The sequence below is a fragment of the Ptychodera flava genome, chromosome 21 (assembly GCF_041260155.1).
Source record: "Ptychodera flava strain L36383 chromosome 21, AS_Pfla_20210202, whole genome shotgun sequence".
Lineage (NCBI taxonomy): Eukaryota > Metazoa > Hemichordata > Enteropneusta > Ptychoderidae > Ptychodera > Ptychodera flava.
Window position 1 is genome coordinate 28,642,287 of NC_091948.1, and position 25,009 is coordinate 28,667,295.

At 37.8% G+C, this 25,009-nt stretch overlaps 1 protein-coding gene across 9 annotated transcripts in view; it reads left to right on the top strand.

Moving 5' to 3' along the window:
• Window positions 1-25,009, top strand: part of LOC139121920 (polycystin family receptor for egg jelly-like) — a 302,374-nt gene that overhangs the window by 269,888 nt on the left and 7,477 nt on the right. For 8 of the 9 annotated variants that reach the window (XM_070687234.1, XM_070687236.1, XM_070687233.1 and 5 more), the window contains 3 exons: window positions 8,166-8,699; window positions 9,430-9,753; window positions 10,743-11,029. In XM_070687234.1, coding sequence (XP_070543335.1) covers window positions 8,166-8,699; window positions 9,430-9,753; window positions 10,743-11,029 — 1,145 coding nt within the window. The remainder of the gene's footprint in view (window positions 1-8,165; window positions 8,700-9,429; window positions 9,754-10,742; window positions 11,030-25,009) is intronic. The other variant, XM_070687241.1, reaches the window with a different exon arrangement.

The window sequence follows — 25,009 nt, forward strand, 5'->3', positions numbered from 1 at the left end:
AGAGGTCTGATTTTTGGTATATAGGGATAACTTAGCAATGGAATTTTTTTGACAAAATGTCACGTGACCTCGGTGACCGTTGACCTCAAATATACATATTTGTCCATAACTCAGTAACCACAAGTGCTACACCCTTCATATTTGGTATGATGGGACACCTTATGACGCCACATATTGTACTTCATTTATTATGCGCATATCTAATTTTGAGCGAGTCAAGAGAGCTGGAGGTCTGATTTTTTGTATATATAGGGATAACTTAGCAATACAATTTTTTTGACAAAATGTCACATGACCTCGGTGACCTTTGACTTAAATATACATATTTGTCCATAACTCAGTAACCACAAGTGCTACACCCTTCATGCATGGTATGATGGGACACCTTATGACGCCACATATTGTACCGCATTAATTATGTGCATATCTAATTTTGAGCGAGCCAATAGAGCTAGAGGTCTGATTTTTGGTATATAGGGATAACTTAGCAATGGAATTTTTTTGACAAAATGTCACGTGACCTCGGTGACCATTGACCTCAAATATACATATTTGTCCATAACTCAGTAACCACAAGTGCTACACCCTTCATATTTGGTATGATTGGACACTGTGTGACACCACATACTGTACCTCAACAATTATGCACATATCTCATTCTGAACAAGCCAATAGAGCTGGATGTCTGATTTTTGGTATATAGGTATAACTATAGGAGAGAAATTTTTTGACCAAATGTCATGTGACCTCGATGACCTTTTACCTAAAATATATGTTTATGTCAATAAATAAGTAACCACAAGTGCTATGTCCTTTGTATTTAGTAGGATGGGAGACCTTATGACAACACACGCTTTACCTCATTAATTATGTACACATCTAATTCTGGGCAAGCTAAGCTAGAGATCTGATTTTTGGCATATAGGGATAAATTAGCAATATAATTTTTTTTTTCAAAATGTCATGTGACCTCGATGACCTTTGACCTTGATTATACATATATATGCATATCTCAGTAACCACAAGTTCTATACCCTCCAATTTTGATAGGATATTAGACCTTAAGATGTCACATCTTGTACGTCATTTATAATGCGCATATGTATTTCTTGGCTGGCCAATACTGCTAGAGGTCTGATCTTTTTTCCCGATTTAGAACCATAACTTAGACATGCCTCATGTGTTTCAAATTGGGAACAACGACATAGACCTATGTGCCCATAGATCTCAACATATACACTCCAGTGATACTTCTTAATGACCACATTTTCCTGCCCCATCAAGACTAATACTCCTATTACAAGTGGGGACTATGTCATTGTAAATGACTTGTTGAGTTAATTGTTGTATCACAGTATTCGATATATCTAATTCTGTATTTTTTCCATTTTATATTCTGAATAAATACATTAAACATATTTCACTGTCTCCAGTACATTACATTTAAGTATTTTCACTTCATGTACTTTATCCCTTTCACACATGTTCAAATATCTTACCAGAGAACAAACACTAAATAGTCCAGGATGGGAGCTACAGTGTCATTGACGCTATTTTTGAAATTGCGCTTTTACCTAATTTTTTGACCCAGTCTCTTAGAAATACATGTGACCAATAACCTTGTCATATTTTGACCCCCTAGGAAGCTGGTTTATATTCAATATTAGCGAAAAATTAACATTTCTCTCCCATTTATATGGCGCATATTACCCATTCACCTGGAGATATTGTAAAAAGTAGCATGGTGACACCCTTTTATTAAAAGTGTAAACTAAATGGTATTATGTCAGGATTTTATTTGCCAAGTTTGGTCAAAATGACACCATTCAAAGCGACAGGAAGAAAGTTGGAAAATTGTGTAGTGACATAATTTCGATATCGTCATTTTGTAATCGATACTTATGTTAAAATTTCTTTGCAAACATCATGAAAGCTATACATTCGATAAATATGGATCTTAATTCTTGGTATTTATTAAAATTAACTCATTTGCTAAGGGTTTTATAATTGCTACCTTTAGTTTAAGTGAATTATATCATTTTTATTTATTTCTAACGACGCCATTTTAACGTCCGTTTCCATGGAAACGAGCATGGTGACCCCCATTTTGTATTTCATTTTTGCACTTGCACAACTTCCAAGAATATTTGTGCAAAGTTTCAAGAAAATGACACCACAACCTAATTTTGACGTAATTCGTAGTACTTCACCTTAAGTGACGGTCAAACTTTTGGGTGGTGCGCGTGACCGGCGGCACTGACACAAACTGGTTTGACAAGCATATAATTCAGGTTTTGTTCAGTGTTGTTACCATTTGTCCGTGGTGGAAAACATTGACGGAAAACCAGAGAAAACGGTCCCGCTCCGAGAACAGCCCCGAGACAGGGACGGCCACACTTGTGGTGTTGTTTGTACCATTGTGCGTTTGAAGCCCTCGTGTTATCTACAGTATTACCTTCAAGGTGACAGGCTTACTATAAAAGTTCAGTGATCATGGCATTGAGTGTGTTACATGTCATGATGTAAATCACGCAATGTTTTTTTTACATATATCCCAAGGATTAGTTTTTGCTTTCTTTTGCCCTCGCGAAGTTTGCGAAATTTCTCGCTCTGAAAAAATTTCCGGCCACAGTATCATTGAACCCACCTTTTTTTTCTGGGTGACCTGTGACCAAATGTACGTAATAGTGAAGTCGATCATGCGGGGAAATAAAGGAGTATTAAAAGCAAAGTTCTATTCGTCTATGTCCGTTCATTGTCAAAAGTCAAGGCAAAATGGTGATCCTGAATGATTTCATGACCATTGGGCAATAGAACTTCAATTTACTCTGCAGTGCGCCTGTTCGATACACAAACATTACGACACTTTTGTCTGGGTAGGTATTAAATTTGGTCTGGCCGAGAAAAAAAAGGCATACAAGACCATAGTCCAAGTTTTTAGAAAAACTAACTGGGACACGAACGGGATTCGTGAATCAAATTTTGTGAATCAATTCGTGAATCAAATTTTAACTCTCATCTGAACATCCATACTGCCCCTGCAGACAAATGCTAAATATTGTTTGGCAATAAACGACAAGATGACAATTGTTTCTATTAGTTAGAGATTTGTCACGAGTACTTTTAGCAGGCCTTCAACATTCAATGCTAGTATGACGGAAAAAACCAGAGAAAACGTCCCCGCTCCGAGAACAGCCCCGAGACGGGGACGGCCACACACCAAAAACGGCCTCACAATAAAGTTTGGCAACGCAACTTAACCCGCCTCACTACGAAATGAAAGCCTCCCATCCGACCCTTGAAAACTTAGATTTGTATCCAAACATTCATCTTAATAATTATATTTTATGTGGGTGGCACAGCGGGGAAAGACGCTAGATCAAGTAAACCAAAGCGAGCTTTGTGTCTCCGCACCAGAGCCCTGTCGCCAGGGATCGCTGTCAAAACTAAGCTACACGTGTATTTTGCATACTCAATTGATTACTTTCTTGTCATCGAACACAGAATATAGTCTGTGCAGCTACGGCTTCGCTTTTTGCTATTACTGTTTTATTGAAATTCGTTTGCCTGGTACAAGCAGGCTTTGTCATCTCGACGATTCACGTGCTGCCGCGGGGCCGTTTTCTCTCGGACGAGGCGTGGGGCCGTTCTCACTTGTTACCTTATGACGCATATCAATAGCGGGCACTTAGGTTTTGGTCAAGGTACTTGGCAATTTATTCGAAGTTTGACACCAGAACTATAAAACCAATAACTTCAGGGATAAAAACAGCAATACCGCCACCGCTACCACCAACAATAAATCATCATCAACAACATTAACAAAACGGGTAGACATAAAAAGCCAAAAAATGGTTTTTGGATGCCGAAGATGGCTCTTGCCATATAAAATCACTGACAAACAGTAATTAAAAAAAAAACCCAAACAAATGTAAAGGATGGGTGCATGTGACGAGATAACGTAGCCCCCGACTATCTAGCAGAAATGCTTACAGTACGTCATACTGGTCGTACACTTAGGTCCCAGTCTAGTGGTGCGATCATTTTGCATCAGCCTGTTTGCAACACGGCTTTTTATGGCAATAGAGCCTTTTCTGTATGTGCTCCCCATTTGTGGAATGCTTTACCATTTGAGATAAGGCTTGCTAATTCTTTTAACAATTTTAGAAGTCAGTTAAAAACTTATCTTTTTAGATCATTTTATTCCTAGACACTTTTTAAAATTTTACCTCTTTGCATTTTATTGGCCAGGTGTTTTCTCGTAATTTTTATTTATAATTTACCTCTTTTTTTAGTGTTGTGTAAAGCGCATTGAGATTTTTAAAATGTAATGCGCTCTATAAGAAATAAATATTATTATTATTATTATTATTATTTTTAAAGTGTACAATATCAACTTACCTCGCACTTTCGGTCGTGTAAACACTTGGGGGAGCCATTGAACTCTTCTCTTCTCTTCTACCATAGACAGTTCTCGCTATACTGTCTATGTTTATAAAAATAAAGTCATCTGGCATTTTGAAATTTCTGTAGGCTCATATCGAAGTCGGGCGATTCCATGGCTCTTTGGGGCAATTAAGTGTACGTCGAGCTTAAGGAATGTGGTTACATTCGCGATGTTTTATTCGAAATCATTTATTCTAGGGCAAATGCACGCAATTTATGCCGTTAGAAATACTGGCCGCTCATAAACAAGACGATAAACTCAATATGTGTGCATCTTTACTTTTATTGTCAAAGTGCCAACGACACCTACAAAATACAGAATAGTTCAGTCCAGGTATTTGCAACTGTGCCATCAGACTGGTCAACCGAAAATCAACCATAGGTGTCTTTTGGCACGCGTATACGCCAGACACCTAGGCGACGGTAATCCGCACCACTTATCACTATCTTGACGGTACTCCTCCCCCTATACCACTGGCTATCCCGCCCTCAAGGCAATACGTCATTCGACCAAGCATTGTTATTGTAATTTCCTGCATAAAATTAACAGCGAGGTCAACCGGTCAAACTCTCTCGGCATTTTCTCTCATGTCATAATGGAAATTGCATATTTGCATTTTTGAAGCAATTTTTCATTTTTAAGTCAAAAAATCTTCTGTGAAACAGGTAGTACAATTGCTTTGAAATTTGGTCTTGGGGTTTTTGGATTGACTTCAGTAAGCTTTCTTCAAGTCATGCTGAAAGTTGTATTTTGGGGGCAATTTGCATATTTGGGGGCAATTTGCATATTTAATGAACTTTCTTATATCTTGATTGACTTAACAAAAGTTGGCAAAACATGCTATGTACTAGGATGATGCTAGCTAGGTTTAAAACAATATTGAAAGTCACTAATGATTTTACTTATGTAAATAAGTTGAAAAATCTAAATTATCAAAACTGTAAAAATACTAGATTTACGTATACTAGAGAAAAATTAAACTGAGACAAAAAACACACCCACTCTCTTCTCTATTTGTTTGATGACAGAAATATGAAATATCTAAACCGTTATTTTTACATTTTTACGACTGGAAACCCCACGTGCGAGTCGCTGTCAAACGAATAAATAAACAAGTGACTTGTCTTCGGAAACTCGCAGCCAGTTTACAAACATAACCATTCCCTGCCACTCAGATATTTTGATCAACCCAAGAAATGTCAGAAATTAGCGTCCAAAACACCATGCACTGAATACCAGTCCTGGCCACTACCGTATAAGCATTGCTTGCTACTTGATTATAACGTACTACAGTCTAAGCTTACGTATCGAAGTCAACAGTAATTAAATTATTTTCACCTGCGGGGTGCTGTTGTGTTGCAAACCAGCAGCAACGGTCTGCGTGTCAGCTTCTGACCCTTCCTTCCTCCTTCATCGTCGGGCGTGGATGAGGAGACAACCCGACAGCTTTATCAGAAATATAGTCAGGGCATAGCCGCTGGCATGTACGTACTAGCGCTACGCATGGCCTTCTGCACACGTCCTGTCAAAGACATTATTCCAACTTTGGTCATTGTTGCAAAATGGTGTGATTGAATATATACCACGTAACGGTATATCCTCGTGTTGTCGTAGAGCATGGGCGTAAAACATACCAGCCTGGCAGAAACAAATTACCAGGCACTGGCCTTGAATTATTGCGCCTGAAATGGCGCCATGGTATGTGAAAATAGCGCCATAGCTGATTTTTTTGGCGCAAAACGCGCAATGGCGCACTCTAGATCAAACACTGTATATTTAATAAACAGTAGGGATATACATCTGCATTGGCATTGGCATGATGAAAATTGATGAAACTTGCTATGTATATTTGAGATACATTGATATAACAATCTTGAAAGTTGTTTTAGCAGTTATAGATAAACATTACTAATTTGCATATTAAAAAAACTTTCCAAACTACGGATATGTATCTGAATTGACTTGATCAAAGTTGACAATACTTGTGATGGACATTGAAGTTACTAAGTTAAAATATTGAAAGTCATTTCGTAATTTTATGTCAGTTAATTACTAATTTGCATATTCAAAGAACATTCTATAGTAGGGATATATATCTGGATTGACTTGATTAAAACTGATGTAACATGCTCTGTATATTGAAGAAACTATGATAATCAAAAGTCGTTTTAGATTTTTAGAACATCTTATCACTAATTTGCATATTCAATGATTTTTACTAATTAGAGAAATAAATCTGGATTAGCTCAATCAAAGTTGACAAAATGTGCTATGTATATTGAAAATACTACAATATAACATTATTGAAGTCAATTAGCATTTTTGCTTCAGCTAATCACTAATTTGCATATTTAATGAACTTCCCTAATTAGGGATATATATCTCAATTGACCTGACCAAATTGATGAAACTTGCTATGTACATTGTAGATACTATAATATGATATTACTAGAAGTCGGTTTAGCTTATTTTAAACATCTTATTATGAATTTGCATTTTTAATAAGCCTTTCTAATTAATAATGATATATCTTGAGTGACTTGATCAAAGTCTATGAAACTTGCTATGTACATAGAAGGCAATTACACTTGCTATATAAAGTGGTGATATTATGACAGCAGTCAAAGAAATTTAGTATTTTTAAATTTATTTTGAAGTAATCTGTGTTGAATATTGTTCATGATGTTGGTCATAACAATGAAGATGCAAACATGTGGCAAAAGTTTAAATTGACAGACAATTGCGATATATACTGAAATGTGAGCATTTTTAGTTCTGGTTCCTGTTTTTTGTAAAAAATTCTTCTCTGAAACTGCATGTCTTATTGCTATGAAACTTGGTATTGAGGTTTCTTGGATTGACTTCTTTAAGGTTTGATCAAATTTTGCTGGAATTTGTATATTTGTATCTTTGAGGCAGAACGATTTGGCTGCTAGGTCACTCATTTAATATGCAGACCAGAATGAAACTGAATATGTGAGATGTAGTTAAGACATATCTGTATCATGATCAGAATGGGAGCCCAGTGTCAAAGAATGTATTTTTTACTAGCATCAGCTACTGATTGTCCAGTGAAGTTTAGGTTTTAACTGGAATTGTTTTGTAAAAAGGATTCAAAAAGAACACTATTATGATATGGGAATTACTTCATGCATGTCACTTAGTGGAACAAGTTTGTTCACAGACATGTATTGTGAATGCACTGTAAAGCCCATCCATGCTCTTGGCATTAGCATTTGTCAATATACCGACCATTAAGCCAATCAGCTTTGCTTTTGCACACAGTATGTAGCCCCACACAGGCTTTATACTGAAGCTTTATTCATGCACTTAGCCTTTCTGTCCACTCAGTAAATTATGTTTACACACACTATCATCATAGGAGAATTGTGCCGGCAAATAGAACAGCACAAAAGACATTGTCATGCAATGCATATATGTACCGGTAGATGTATTTTTCTATTACCGTCACGATAGTATACTCAGTATGCTCATTTTATATATATTAACATTTGCAGTTCTATTATTTTGATATCCGTGATTCAGACTGCATTCAAAAGTTGAAAAATAGGATTTTAAAGAATTTAAACATTCTGTATTAAGTCCATGGCTTATCATATGATCCAGTAATGTGAATAGAAGCTTTGACACAATTTAGAGTGGATAAATGTCATGATCATATTTTTTGATACACATTTTTTTCCTTATTTTCCAAAAGATGCAACACTTTCAAGAAAATTTATTCTCATGGGGTGAAGGAAGTTCAAGTATCACATCCACGATAAGCAGTTTAGAAGTGACGAATGAAGACTCAACACTAATTGATATCAAGAACTTGACCAAACCTGTGCAGATTACAATGCCTCAGCATAACACTGACCAGTACATTGGTTTTCATGAAACATTGACAGTATCACAAGATGCAAAGAGTGCACTAAATATATCTGTCGACAGGGATGACTCGGCCATTGTGGTTGAAGTAAATTCAGTGGAAAACCCATTTGCTAGATATCATGTGCATTTAGATGATGCAATTCATGAATTACCAAGAGAAACATCTGTGAACGGTGTTCCTTCAAACACCACTATTTTCCAACCATGGGAACATTTTGGTGAGGGGATGCATGCACTTGGTATCAGTCTTCATCCTGAAGAAAACTTTGATGAGATTACTGTAAATGTTTCATTCCGAACAGTAGCATGCATGTTCTGGAGTGCTGTTGAAGAAAAGTGGTTGTCATACGGATGTCAGGTAAAGACGTTAGAATGGAATTTAATGACGCTTTTTATTCTCAGAAGGTTGAAAGGAGTTAATTGGGTTGGGTGAATCACTGTCTGTTATTCTCTGTCAACTATGCCTTTCTTCTCAGCAACAACTTGTCAAAAGACTTTCATGTTTACTTTACAAGTCCCTGACCTGACTTGAACTTGTTCTAAAGATTTAGAATGTATATATATTAAAGTCCTTTAGGATTTTTATGGTGATATATATGATATTTTGTCCACCTGGCAGCCGTTATCTCAGAAATATGTTGTCTCACAACCATTAGACACATCTAATAATTGATTATTTAATTCAAACTTTCATTCTAAAAAGATTCATAGAATAACTAATGCTTCAGCAACTCATCAGAAATGAGAAAAAAGTGAATTGTTTAACACTGAAGGCTTGGACATTCTGTACATTTGCTTTGTGAAAATTATTGAGTAGACTGGCATTCCAGCGTGATAGTTAGGCTATGAAGATATCATTTTAAAGTTAAGCTGTAGGGTCTTGCCATCATACTTTTATCTCTATGCACTATTCAAGTGCATTATTTCCACTGTCTGTTCATACTACTGATTGCAAATTATCAGCAGAGACTGTGACATCAACAATAACTTATTATGATGACTTTCATTTATTTTTCAAAAACTCATCCCAGAATGTTGGAAAGGTCAAACTAACTTAGAGGGAAATTTTATCTCTTCATTTCTCCTAGGTGGATGCAAACACAACAATTATGGATGTCAAGTGTAATTGTGATCATCTTAGTTTCTTTGGTATCAGCTTATTACCAGCACCTTATACAATTCCAACAGTACCAACAGTACCAACAGCACCTTACACAATGCCAACAGTACCCACAGCACCCTATACTCTGTCAACAGCACCTGGTATAACCCCATTAATAGAGATCTTAGATGTGCAGAGTTTGACATTATTGGAAATTGTTACTCATCCAATAATACTAACAGTTATCGCAACATTTGGCATTTATTTTACAATCATGGTATGGGCTCTGTGGAAAGACACTGATACAAGGGTAAGTGTCAAATATTGATTGTAAATAGTGGTCGAAAGATTTAAATTCAAATGGCAATGGCTCATTTAGCTATACTACTTAATTTTAACGTACTATCAATCACAAGTTTTTCACTCTTGTTTACTGTTGACAACAGGAATTATGTACTAGTATCTTATGGGCATGTTTGTAATATGACTTCTGTAAGTTTGCTTTTTTGTGAGTATTTGTGTAATTTTATGTGTCTATATTTCTGTCAACTGAGAATTTTTTCATAACTCACAAGCCTGTGGATGATTTTTCATTTATCAAATGAACATGTATGCAGAGCTCTAAAATATGCAACTTGTGTAAAAATATGAATCAAAGTAATTGATTGTCCCTCATCAAAAACTTGGAAATTACTGGGCAGATATCATCTGACATTTGATGTTTATAGGTACCACAAGTTGATAATTTGGTATACCAGTAGAACTTCAAACCAATAAAATCTCATTTGATGTGCATATGTTTTAAACTTTTCCGCCTGTCAAAGAAAAAAGACAATTTATCAATATCAAGCATGTAGCACCAAAGTTGTGAGCCAGTACAGGATTTATGATTAAATAATAAATGACACAACCAACATCAAAATTACAGTAATTGTAAATTTTAACAGCTCATCTTTTCATAATGATTTGCTAATATTCTATCCAATGGAGTTATATTAATCTTGACCACTTTGCTATGTGTAAGAAATTTTGTATATAATTTGGTGTGGAGGTATGTAGGATGTTCTCATTTCAGTTTGTTGTAAACTAACAAAACTAGCAAATAGTTTTACTATATCCTTTGAATATGTGAAGCATAATTAATGTTTTATTAAAGTTATTGGCCAGTGTGAGACTTGATATGCTTAATTTGTATAAATCACTTGTATTTATTTATTTAATTTTGCCAGTTGTATTTATTTAATTGTGTGTGAATGTGAGAAGTCATAACTGCTTTTGATTTCTCTCTTCGGTGCTCAGGATAAGGTTGTGGTGTTGGAGGATAATGATCCATTTTCCAAGTACCGTTACCATGTCACAGTGTTCACAGGGATAAGACTAGGTGCTGGGACAACTTCAAATGTTGCAATTACAATTAATGGCTTGAACAGCAGCAGTGAAACACATCTATTAAATTCTTCAAAATCAAAGAGAAGAGTACTTCAGCGGGGTTCAGTAGACAGATTTCTTCTGACAACACAGGAATACTTAGGCGACCTTAGCTGCATCAGACTTTGGCACGATAACTCAGGTCGTAGTCCATCATGGTAGGCAGTGTTAGAGTAGTTCATTATTTCATTTCCCATTTTCAACACACGGTTGTTTAGGGTAGACTGTTTCAAACTATTTTGAATTAATGTGACTATATATTAAGAGCACGGTTTGCATTTTTCAATTGTTCTAGTGTGTGATATGACTGAATTTTGAGACAGTGTCGAAAGCCAGAACTGGCAATGTTTGATAGGCTTGACTTGCATGTGTAAGTTACTATCTGTTGGCATCATGAAAATTGACATGTCTAATTGTTGCCAGCTGCATGCATTGTGCTGATTTTTTATGCGTAAATATGATGTGAACTGCTTTGAAAGATGTAGGCGGAGTAACAGTATAATATAGACATAAGCCAATAATAAAAAGAGACTATTCGTAATTTCCTCAGAATCAATTTATTTGAGCAGTCATGGTCAGTACAACATAGAGCCTTTTAGCAATTTCTTTGGTCTTGTGATCACGTTTGAAATGCATTTTAGCACATTTAGTAAACCATTTCCTTTTGAGTCATTTCAATGCATACATACTAACACACTGATTTGACCTAATTCAAGAACAAATTGTCTTATATTTGTAAGCTGCAACTGTTTAACATAGTGTCAATGACGAGCTATGTAAGCGGTCTGAAATCACCAAAGTGCGCCTGCAAACTGCGCCGGCGCATTTCAAACTGCGCCCCGATTTTGCGCTGGTATATTGCGCCGCCCAAAATGCGCCCTTACTCTGCGCCATTGCGAAGTTTCAATGTCAACCACGGTATTAATAGTCTATTTTGGTTTAGTCAGGCGATTTCAAAGAAATATTCATGTTTTTCGTGGGAAATATGGTGAAATGTGTCACTAAAATGCGGAGGATGGAAGTAATTTTTTCCGACACGTATGTGAAGTATGTAATAACATCACCCGAGAGGGAAGGTAACTCCGAGCCAGTCGAGTGTCATTTGCATCGTAAATCGACCTTTAAATCTGTTTGTAGTTTCTACCCAAACCTTGTCGGTAAATACTTTCACAGGTTAAAAAAGACGCTAAATTTTACTCTCAAACTATTTCGATGGCCAAATATCTCTGCCATTATACATTTCGTAGGGTAACTCTATACTCAGTATATGGCGAGAGTGTCCTGGCTGTCTCAGTGTCTGAATAGGCGGTGCAGCCGTAAACCGAACATTCCATACTCATTCCCTTGTTTGATCGGAACCTCTTGGACCGTAATTCTTGCTCTAATTCTGCGGCCTTTGAATCGTCCAATAATTGCTACTTCCAATTCATGACGACCCCAAATGATAAGGAATGCGACTGATTCTGAGACTCTCAGTTCATAGAAGAGTCAAAGTGCGATCACGTTTGCGACTGAACTTGAGACTCCCATTTCGCTTTGTGATGCACATTTGCGAGTGAATTTGAGACCTGGTCTGATACTCTCATTTAACGTGCAAACAGCAAATGCGACCGTCCTTACGACTGACTTCCTGACGTAAGGTATGTAAGGGTACCGGAAATCGACAAGTGCGAGGCTAAAGTTAGGAGAGCGAATGTGAGGGCTTGAAGTGTACGTGCTCACTATGAAAGTGCGATCGATAGTGAGAATGTGAAGTGAACTCGGACTGTACATAGTTAGTGCTTGTCAGCATTATTTCATCACTTTGGTCGAATGAAAACTTACGATCAAAGTCATTGCTAAAACAGCGATACAATCTCCATGGAAGTACAGTGCTGTGTATCATGAGCGAACCGCTGAGTGAATTCATCATTGAAGTCCCGATGGAAATTATTGCAACACTCTTATTTCCAAACACCAAGAAGTTGATATATTCGTCTAAATAAAAATATGAATGAGACATTCATCTTTACATAATGGAGAATAGATTATTATATCAGACTACGAAGAACATTATTTACCAGGTTTTAAAAATCAGCGAGAGACTGATCGGGCTGGGACGTACGATTCACAGACTGATTCAAAGTACTGGTCAAAGTGAAAGGGGACGCCATGAACACTCAATCCCGATGGGTATATAGTTATGTCAAAAACGGGAGTCACGATCGTGATTAGATTCTTCAGAGTCAATTAACCTTGAAACTGACCAAACGATAGCACACAATTACATACAATCTAGGTCTAGCGTCCTGTGACACTATGGCGGGTTTCCGAGTCCCTGTCGCGGTTCGGAAAACGACCTGCTGACAGCTGATGACAAAACACGCTCATGCTTTTGATCATAGACCCTGGAGCGATGTTTTGATGGATTTCTAGCTTCCTTACTCTATAAACAACTTGAAACTAAAATGAAAGACGAAAAAAGATCCGTGAACGGACGAGAGATTTCCTGTGGAAACTTCAGATATTTTACTGATGCGGATATCTATTTTTTTACATCCATGGGCGGATCATGGCAGAGAAATTTACCTCAATGGATGGATCGATCGGAGCACCGAGAATATGGCATTTCCCATTTGATTTCCAAAACATCATCGTGGAGTTTCTGACAGAAAAGAAAAAAATTGAAACGACAACTGATATCGTGTCATTTAAATACGGGCTTTTAATTGTTCTTTCATTTTAGTTACTATCATCTTGCCGTTTTAGAAGATTTTTGAGGACCTAAACGACATCATGTGTTGGTCCATTGCCATGGAATCCTATGCCAACGAAAGGTGGTGACTTTTTTCAAAGTTGAATAAAATTTCCTTTTTGGTTGTGTTAGTCAATTAATCGAAATATTTTTGTTCCCAATTGATCATAAACCCTCGATTCTCTCGTCTCTGATTCCATATTCACTGACTCATTCTTTCTCTTCTTTATCGATCGATGAAAGTAATTTAATCTTCAATACTCTTTGACAGATGTAACATCTTCACCTATATATTGTCATTAGTTTCTAACCAACGTCCAAAAAATTGGCCCGAGCGTTTGCCAAAGCACATGGGTCTATGATTGCGTGAACGGCCGTACTCTATGCATTGGGAAGATATTCATGTTGCAGTCTGCCCGAAAACAAAACCCGAGGATGTTTAGGCGATAACAAAGGCGATGTCTCAGTTGAATAAATCAAAACTAAACTTTTCGGACATCATATTTTTATCTTGGCGTCGATTCGATGTGCGACCATACGCTGATCGCCCATATTCTCCATAAACAGATAAAGCTAGTTATAACAATTCTGCGACAAATCCGTGGTGTTTCTCCCGGTGAATTCGAACGTCCTTGAACCCGTAGCCGCGATCATTGTTTTTTGATGTGTTCCGTGCTTGATGATTGGTAGAATTAATGTATCAAAATTTGAAGACACATGTGACTGAATCCTGTGATTGTCAGACAATTGATGGTGTGTAGGGGCGAGACGGAAAGCAACAATCCAAGGACCAAGCTAGGGAGCATCATGCATTGCATGCTTTCTAACAAAGAGCTGCGTGTTTCCATATCTAATACCATACGAAATCCGGCTTTGACCAATGTTCCTGTCCTGTTTCGGAGGATAACTTTCGAGCTGCGTAACCGATGTTGAGGTTCAGATATCCGAATATCTTTCGTGTTCGAAAGGCTTATTGATTTACAGTGAATACAACTTTTGTATAATTAGTTTACGTGTACATAACCCAGCACACGGGGCAAAGCCAAATACTAACCAATACCAGGTTGGAAAATTTCACCGAGTCGCTCTCATCAGAGGTCGAGAAAAAAAATATGTCGGTATCGTTGCTCCGCCATGTTTATTGTTGTTTGTGCGACTAGTTTGAAAGTCATAGACTTTCTTAACGGTAAAATTCATATTGCCATTCAATATTTTACACACGAAGTCACCTGTCACCTCCATTCGGAAGCAAAAACGTTTACACAGAATGTTTTTATAGTGATAACTAGCTCCAGGCCGTGACATGTCTCTAGTTACGAAGAAACTTCGTAAATCAAAATCGACATCAACATTGAGCTGTGATCGTGAACCGTTAAATAAATGTCGGCAAAATAAAACATCAAATGGCTAAACTTTTTGGGAGAGAGATAGAGAGAGAGAGGGGGGGGGGGTTTCTGCAGTCGCGAACTGATCATGGTCTTTAGGATGGATAAATGCAGAGTTGGTTTACACATTTGCGCTGCGCGCTGCACAGATATCGAAAATGTACAGATACTTTCCCGAAATTTGACTTATTTCATAACATGAGTAGAACAAAACCAAAAATATTGACGTTACTCTTCGGATGTTTGACTCGCAAGTTTGCTAAAGTTAGATTACATGTATACTTACAGAAAATGGACGCCGTAGTCTTCTGTTCAAAAAATATATGTTCTTCAACACCACGTTTCTTATGATCGGTGATGTCACATTTTATTATTTTTATAAATATAAATTAATGCACCTATTTCAAACCGTAATTATTTTTTCTTGTCGAATTGAGAGAGTTTTTAGTAGTTCTGTAGACAAAACGATCGGAAACAGCAGAGTATCTTGGCAATGGCACGACATCTACGCTATCGTTTAGCTGCAATATTTGTACAGTTGCAGCCAGAGCCCCGGGTAAGCCGAATTCGGAACGTAATAACGCCAGTTGCAGCGGCGTCCTAGATTGACTGTACCTTTGTCATTTCTGTTGAAGTACACCTGTTATTGCTACAAGCATTGTGGGCTTCATGAAACGTTGTTTCTCTGTACATGTATACCGGTCTCGCCGTTATATTCAGTGTCGTATAATCTGTTGTTTGCATGTCAACACATTGGCCTGTGTACAACCTCCTGTGGACACTAATCGTGGCCGTAATTTACACAGACATAAACATTCGATCCCGTCCGGGGATGTCAAAGGTGAACGGGATTAACTTGATCCCGGGTATCAAGTCCCTGGCCTTTATGGAGATGCAAAATTCACAAATTTTGACTGCTGCTGAGAGAAGGGTCCGCTGACCTCCCTCCGAGCTCAGACATTATCTCCGTCCTGTGGCGGAGCAGGTCAAAATTTTGCATAGTTCATTGCGCATGCTAGGTAGACATTAGCAATATGACCATCTACGTAAGACGCAGTCTTGGCAATATGACAAGCCAATTAAAACTGCGTGGGGACTCTTGTACTAACACAAAGAAATGTTATTCACTGTCCAATCTGCCCGGCCTACGATTTCCGGCCAAACAGGCTACAAAAAGTCAGAAGCCATCTCGTCGCCAGTCATTGGCAACACCCGATAGAGGACGCTACGGACTGAGATAGATTTGAAATTTCTTATCGTGGACATAGTTTTAACGATAGTGATGTTTGCTTCGAGCTGGAACATTTTAAAAGTTTCGTCATATGCACAGCGTGTTGGATATTGCATTTTGTTGGAAACTCAGCGGTTTTTTTTTTTAATGTTGACTATAGATGGAGACTCTAGCATATTGGACGATACTACGGACTAAGCTAAGACGTGGACGGAATTTTAATCTTACTGCAGTTTGCTCCGAGCTGATACATTTTGATAATTAAGACACATAGCGTGTCGGATATTCCGGCAAAGTGATGACATTTTTCGTAAGCATGGACTTTAGATATTATTAATATTATTAATCTTTATTTAAATTTGATAACTCCATAGATGAAACACCTCTTTTCATTGAGGTCGATTAGACAAAAGAAAACCATATTACAGCATCAACTTGAAAACACGAAAAACACAGAAGTACAAATATCAAAAAAACTACGAAGAAGCATCAGACAAGTAAATAGAATACAGAAAGTTGTTACAAGATTTCTTAAAGCTATGATTGCTTGGGGGAGATTGTTATATTCATCCACACCCGCAACAGACAAAGTGTTTTGATAAAGAAGTGTACGTGCTTTGGGAACTTTAAGGAGGTTCTGATTGGAAGAACGAAGTGATCTGGAAGGGATATAATTATTGAACATACTGGCTACATAGTCAGGGGTTAGATTGTGAGTTGCTCTGTAAATTTGGGTCAAGATATAATCCTGAGATTATTGTGGATGCAACCAAACGTGAGTGATTGGTCATTTTTTGGCGTGGACGGAGTTTTAACGTTAGTGCAGTATGCTCTGAGCTGAGACATTATAACAGTTTCGTCATATACACAGCGTATATAGGATCATGCACATTGCTGCCAATGATTGACTTTTCGTATCCATGGCCTTAAGATAGAGTTATGAGCTTATAGGAGGATACAACGAACTGAGATAGATTTTAAATTTCGAAGCCTGGATGTAGTTTTCATCTGCATTTTGCTACGAGTTGAGACATTTTAAAAGTCTCGTCATATAGGCCACACAGCGTATTGGATATTGCAGTTTGTTAGAAACTTAGCGTTTTTTCTTTAAAATATTGACTATAGATAGAGTGTCGAGCAAAATGGAGGATGCTACGAACTGAGATAGATTTGAATTTTCTTATCATGGAAATATTTTTAACGTTAGTGCAGTTTGCTCCGAGCTGAGACATTTTAAAAGTTTCGTCATATGCACAGCGTATTGGATATTGGGGTTTGTTGGGAACTCGGCGTTTTTTCTTAAATGTTGATTATAGACGGCGACTCGAGCATATTGGAGGATGCGACGGACTGAGATTGATTGGTAATTTTGGTAATTTCTTGACATGGACGGAGTTTTACATTAGTGCAGTTTGCTCCGAGCTGAGACATTTTGATAATTTATGTATTACACATAGCATGTCGGATATTGTGGCAAAGTGATTAAATTTTTCGTAAGCATGGACTTTAGATATAGTCCTGAGATTATTTGCTCCGACTCGGAGCTGAGACAATTTAACTCGTCCTAGGCCTATACAGTTGTTGGAAACTTAGCATTTTTCTTAAATGTTGACTATAGATAGGATGCCGAGCATATTGGATGGTGCTACTTACTGACTCGGAGATAGATTAGTAATTTCTTAACATGGATGGAGTTTTAACGTTAGTGCAGTTTGTTCCGAGATGAGACATTTTGACCGTTTCGTAATATGCATAGCGTATTGCATGTTGCAGATTACTGCAAATAATTGACTTTTCGTATCCGTGGACTTTAGATAGTCCTGAATTTATTGTTTTTGTACTATTCATATCGTGTCGGATATTGCAGATTGCAGCAAAGTGAATGACTTTTCGTATCCGTGGAATTTCATAGAGTCCGGAGTTTATTAAATGATGTTGCAGACCGAGATAGAACAGTAATTTCGTAGCCTGTACGGAGTTTTAACGTTACTGCAATTTTGCTCCGAGCTGAGACATTTTGACCGTTCCTCATACACACTGCATATTGCATGTTGCAGATTGCTGCAAACAATTGCTTTTCGTATCCGTGGACTTTCGATAGCGTCCTGAATTTATTGTAGCTGAAACGGGGTGAGATAGACTGGTCATTTCTGAGATAGACTGGTCATCTCAGCCTGGACAGAGTTTTAACGTAAGTGCATTTTGCTCCGAGCTGAGACTTTAATAATTTTTGTACCTATACATAGTGTGTCGGATATTGCAGATTGCTGCAAAGTGAAAGATTTTTCTTAACGGTGCACATATAATAGAGTCCTGAGTTTATTAGAGAATGCTACGGACTGGGATAGATTAGTAATTTCCTAACCCGGACAGAGTTTTAATGTTAGCGCAGTTTGCTCCGAGCTGAGACTTTGATAATTTTGTACCTACACATAATATGTCGGATATTGCAGATGGCTGCAAAGTGAATGACTTTTCGTATCTGTGGACTTTGATAGAGTCCTGAGTGTATTTGAGAATGCTACAGACTGAGATAGAATTGTAATATCGTAGCCTGGACGGAGTTTTAACGTCAGTGCAGTTTGCTCCGAGCTGAGACTTACTAATTTCTGTATACCTACACATAGTGTGTCGGATATTGCAGATTGGTGCAAAGTGAATGACTTTTCGTATCTGTGGACTTTGATAGAGTCCTGAGTGTATTTGAGAATGCTACAGACTGAGATAGAATTGTAATATCGTAGCCTGGACGGAGTTTTAACGTTACTGCAATTTGCTCCGAGCTGAGACATTTTGACCGTTTCTCCATACACACTGTGTATTGCATATTGCAGATTGCTGCAAACTATTGACTTTTCGTATCCATGGACTGTAGATAGAGACTCAGTTCTGAGTTTATTGTAGATGCAACGGACTGACATAGATTTGAAATTTCTTTATATGGTCGGAATTGTTACCTTGGTGCAGTTTGCTCCGAGCTGAGACATTTTATAATTTCTGTACTATACATAGCGTGTCAGATATTGCAGATGGCTGCAAACTATTGACTTTTCGTATGCATGGACTGTAGATACAGTTTTGAGTTTATTGTAGATGCAACAGACTGCGATAGATTTGAAATTTGTTTTCATTGTCGGAGTTTTAACCTTGGTGCAGTTTGCTCTGAGCTGAGACATTATTTCATTTTGTACTATACATAGCTTGTCAGATATTGCAGATGGCTGCAAAGCGATTGACTTTTCATATCTGTGGACTTTGATAGAGTCCTAAGTGTATTGGAGAATGCTACGGCCGGCCTGAGATAGATAAGTAATTTCTCAGCCTTGACGGAGTTCAACGTCAGTGCAGTTTGCTCCGAGCTGAGACTTTAATCATTTTTGTACCTACACTTACCATGTTGGATATTGCAGATAGCTGCAAAGTGATTGACTTTTCTTATGTGTGGACTTTGATAGAGTCCTGAGTGTATTGGAGGATGCTGCAGACTGAGACGGATTGGTATTTTTTTTAGCCTAGACGGAGTTTTAACGTTAGTGAAGGTTACTCGGAGCCGAGTCATAGATTGTCGGTTATTGCAGATTGCAGCAAAGTGAAACTGAAGACAATGGATAGCCGTGAGCATATTGAAGAATGCTTGGAATTGAGATGATTTTGTCGTTTCTTAACAAAATAGGAGATTAACGCTATAGTGCAGGTTACTCAGTTCTGAGACAATTAAATAATTTTGTTACACGCATAGCTGGTGCGGTCAGATAGTACAAATTGCTGCAAACTATTTTCGTGTCACAACTACACGCTACTGTAATCTTTTCAAGGTATTCTTGTGTCAACTTTTTTATCTCATAATTCGACGAGCAGCATCGGAAAGTTGGTATCTATTTGCGTCACAATGTATGTTGTACAATGGAGAGAATGAAATGAAAGCCGTGGAGGAGTTTTCTTTAATCTTCGAACACTTCCTTGACAAGTGTTCACAAAATAACTTCGGAAATTGCGAAAATGACCTCTATTCGCAAATACTGTTAACTTTTAGAAATCTCGTGATGTTTTCGTTGTAAATATTTGCTTAATTGCCATGGAATATTTTGACCCTCTTTTTTATCAAAATTGAAAATTAAGCTTGTGAACTTGATAAAGTGTCTGTCTGCCGGGCTTTAATAAAATATTAAAACTTTTTGCAGCGGAAAATATGTGTTTAGCAACACCTCTAATATGGCTTTCAGCTGGCGTTTCCTGTCCTGTCAAAATGTTAGTCTTTTTCGTTTTATGTAAGCTTTGGAAACCACAAAATAATAATAATAATAATAATAATAATAATAATAATAATAATACAGGAAATCAGTACGGAAGAATTTTCTCTCTGCCTTTGACCGTAACGTACGACTTTTTAAAATATCACTGATTAGGTATTTGTTGTAGGAAAATAAATAAATTCCTTTCAGGGGAAAGTTTTCTATTTGGCGACAGGGTTTTTCCTCACTTTCCTAAAGGGTTGGTAAAGTAAAACAGAATTACAGTCAACTCGCACTTTTTCCAACCCGCCCAGAACCAACTCGCCCGATTCAAACTCGCCCGATACCAACTCGTCCGTTGTTTTGAGATAGGGTCACGGTGTTGTAGATTCCATGTGCGCTAACCCGATGGCCCGAGGCCAGCTATTTTCATGTCATGCCAGGCCAGTAACTCGTGAAAGACGGTCCTGCTGTTCCTAAAGAAGTGAGCCAGTCCCGGGGGGGGGGGGGGGGGGGGGTGTTAACTCCCATAGATGGCTATACGGGGAGGGTCCGCGCGAAAGGGGTCTTTTTTTGCACTGTTTGTTATCAGAAAGGGTATATACTTTTCACGAGGTGTTGGTATGAGAAAGGGTCCGGTTTTAAACACAAACTGACATTTGATATGCTGTCAACACTGGAAACCCATGTATCTACATCCCAGATCTACCATCAAAATTTCCGATCTGTCGGTTGGACTGTTGGTACCCCTGGTACGCAAGGCGAGTGAGTCGTAAATGTAGGCCTATACGTAAGATAAAGAGACAAGAAACAGTCAACAAATATTGATCATATTGCTGATGGTGCCTTGGATGATGATGGTATCATCCGGTTGACAGCCTGAGTGCCTCCATCAACACACAATTACAGTGGAAGTGGACTGAGACGATCACACATATTAAGAACAGTCCGACTGTTCTTAGACTGATTTGATTATTATATTGTATGGTATGGTATCAGAAAGGGTAGGTTTTTTTGCTCAAAACTGGTATCACAACAGTTTGGGTTTCCATGTTCGTGAGGAGCCCCCCCCCCCCCCCCCCCCCCCGTACTATTAGCCATGGAGTTAAACCCCCCCCCCCCCCCGGGAGCCAGTACGCAGTAACTATCCCTATACGTAAAGAAGCCAAACGAAATTTATTCTTTCAAGAGATTTGCAAAACGTGAAAGTCGCAAATAAAAAGTTTTCCGTGTTGGCACATATTTTAAGCCGCACCTGTGGTTCTCTATGTTAGAAATATTTGTTGTTAGAAATAAAACGTTTTATGCGTACCAGTTGCTGCAAAAACGAGCCCTGCCACTCCATGTCATATTCTTCCACTCTAATGACCAAGCTACCCGATTGGCAAAGGCTACGGATTCGCAGCAAGCGTACCAGTAGCTCTGCATGGCAGGGCTGTGTGTTTACCGGCGTTATACAGCCTCCGTATAACGCCGGTAAACACACAGCCCTGCCATGCAGAGCTAGCGTACCAGGTACTCATAAAATTGCAAAATAATATCGGCCGAGTTGGCATCGGCCGAGTTGGAATCGGGCGAGTTGGTATCGGGCGAGTTGGAATCGGGCGAGTTGACTGGTACCCGGCCCCGTAAAACAAGGTTCTTTCACAAGGTAAAGCGAAAAAATCTTGTAGATTATATTGGCAATGCCTACTTAGCATGCGCAATGAACTATGCAAATTGTACGACCTGCTCCGTCACAGAACGGAGAAAATGTCTGAGCTCGGAGGGAGGTCAGCGGATACTTATGGCTGCTGAGGCCAAGCCACGATACCGCCAAGTGAGTGTAATCCGTCCCATACAAACATAACATGGTCTCGTACCTCCGAGACTCCGTGAAAACATGTCATATCATTTTTCTAGCTGCATTTTTTAGGGCACGGATATTAATATCTACAGTCTACACTGCTAAGGGACGATTCAGAATTTACTTCCAGGGGGGGGGGGGGTGGAGGATTTTCAGGGGGGGCCACCCATTTTTCCCAAGAAAATTTAGGGGGGGCCAGACAAAAATACCACAATCTTTTAGGGGGGGCCAATGAAAAAAAACATCAATATTTGCCCAGAATTTCTGATCTCTACAAAAGAGCACCGTAGACGCTACGTGGGTGACAGATAAAGTCAACATGTTTAGTTAAACTCCTTTAGCTGCCAAATTCGGTAATATTCACAGTGGTTTGTTTTATGCATCTACTGCAGTATCTTGTTCTCCTCCCTGAAGCGTTATGAAATGTCCAGTATTTAGCGTGTCAATACAAACCATAGAGTGAACAGTCAGGGTTGTTTTTGTTGAAAAGAGATGTCAGATTAAGTCCAGACTAGAATTCATTTATCAACAATAACAATGGTCATTCATGTTCACACTGGTATGTTGCTAAATACAGCATTGGGTGTTCTATGTAGTGATAGAATAACAAACAAATGCTGATACACAGAGATGAGCATTGAACAAATGCTAAAAATTACAGCAAATGTCTTTCTAAGGTTGGGTTTACCTTGTAGCTTGTAAAGCAGTGGAAAGTTGCATGATAAAGAAATGTTAATTTATGCAAATGTATGCAAATCACCTGATTTCTTGGCTTCTTTTGCCTCCCAATTTCAAAATTTCCAACGAATTTAATTCCACTCCGGCTGGGTCAAATTTTCTGAAATTTCACATTATGTTTTTTAAATGCTATATAACACAACAACTATCAATTGGTTTTGTTTGGCAATAAAGCTCTTACATTTTTAATAAGAGGCATTTTGAATAAGAGGCATTTTAATTTTGCTGATCATGATTTTAATCAATTATTAGAGTGTCAGTCTTTAAACCCCTACAATTTCAAAATGAAGATGGATAATGCCAAGTAAAATAGTCGTTTTTTTCTACATGAATACTATCCTTTCAAGTGAAATATTACATTTCAGAAAATACTGTCTAGTTTTCGACTAAATTAATGTTTATCATTAATACAAAAATTGAGGTTTTTTACCCCAAATATACACCCACTTCATCCTTTGAGTAAACTACTGCTACTGCTACTCTTCTTTTCTGCTCCTTTTTTATATGTTTCATTCTCATCAATTTTACCCTTTCTAAATTTTTTAAATGTTCTACATAACTTTTTACAGTGCTTACATCTACTATAAACTTTTTTGAAAATAAATTTATGGCCGTCTCATCTTCAAGGTGCTTTTCAACGAATAGGTTTTAATGTTGAAAATAAAAATATTATGTCTTACTGTCAAAAATATATGGTGAAAAATTTACAAAAGGGTTGATTTTCCAATAATCCTGTATGTGCATCCAGAAGATCATGTGGCACTGCATCAATGCTATGGTGTCGGATTGTTGAAATATTGTGTACACAAGAAATTTGCTGTAGTCCAAGAAGTGATCTCAGTGTGTATGAGGCTAGGAGAAATGTGGATAGGCTTACACATTGTGTATTGATGCTAATACTTTTGTGTCCCATTCATTCTGATATGTATAATCAAAGATTTCTCAGTGGCGGCTGGCAGAAAAGGCAAAAAAACAAATTAACATGTATTGTTTCGTGTCATCTGAAAATATGCGCATCATGACTATTCTAAAATTAAAGTTTGTTTAAAAAATTTGAAATATGAATGCTCTGTCAATTTTGAAAAATACTGCTGACAAAATGTGAATTTTGACTTACACAGGGTTATCTGCATTTTAATATGAACATTGGATTGTGAATGGAATGAGCAGAATAACATGTGAATTCATGTTTTGGATAAGGTTGTTTTGTTCAAGAAATGTTCTAAAATATTCCTCAGCATTGTTGCTTTCAGTGGCAGCAACTTGGTTTTATGACAACCAAATTAGAAAAAAAAGAGAGAAAATTAAAACAAGTTGGCTTTCACCAATTTTAATTCCTAATGTTTAAAACTTTCACCGTGAGTCTGCAAATATTCAGCATCATCAAATGAAAATGTATGCTGAACGTGTGCATGTACATGTACATCTCACTTTTCAGAAATATCTGGATATCTGCAAATGAGATGTACCATTAAACTTCAAGATATATATCACTTTGCCAATTATCTGCTCCTCTGATTTTCTGTTCACCATTTCTAACTGACATCTTTGCTTGTCTTTGTGTGCATCATATGTATCAGTGAGACATAACGAAAAGAGTATTCATATTTAGTAATTAACTTTTCTTCAGAAATTTACAACCAGATATGTTTATTGCTACCCTTTCCAAAAGTGTGCCACTTGCAGTCCCTGCAAATCATTCTTTTTATAGTCACATAACCCTGAAATGATTTGTTATATCATCGATTAATGTCCACTAGGCCCTACAGTTCCTGCAACTTGTTAGACTATATATGTCTATAAAGTACCGTATAAGCATGCATGTATATATTAGGGGGGGGGGGCCATGGAAAAAAAACAGGAAAGATGAGGGGGGGGGCCATAGATTTTTTCTATAATTTACTAGGGGGGGGCCATGGAAAAAAATCACCGAGAAAATAGAAAATCCTCCACCCTCCCCCTGGAAGTAAAT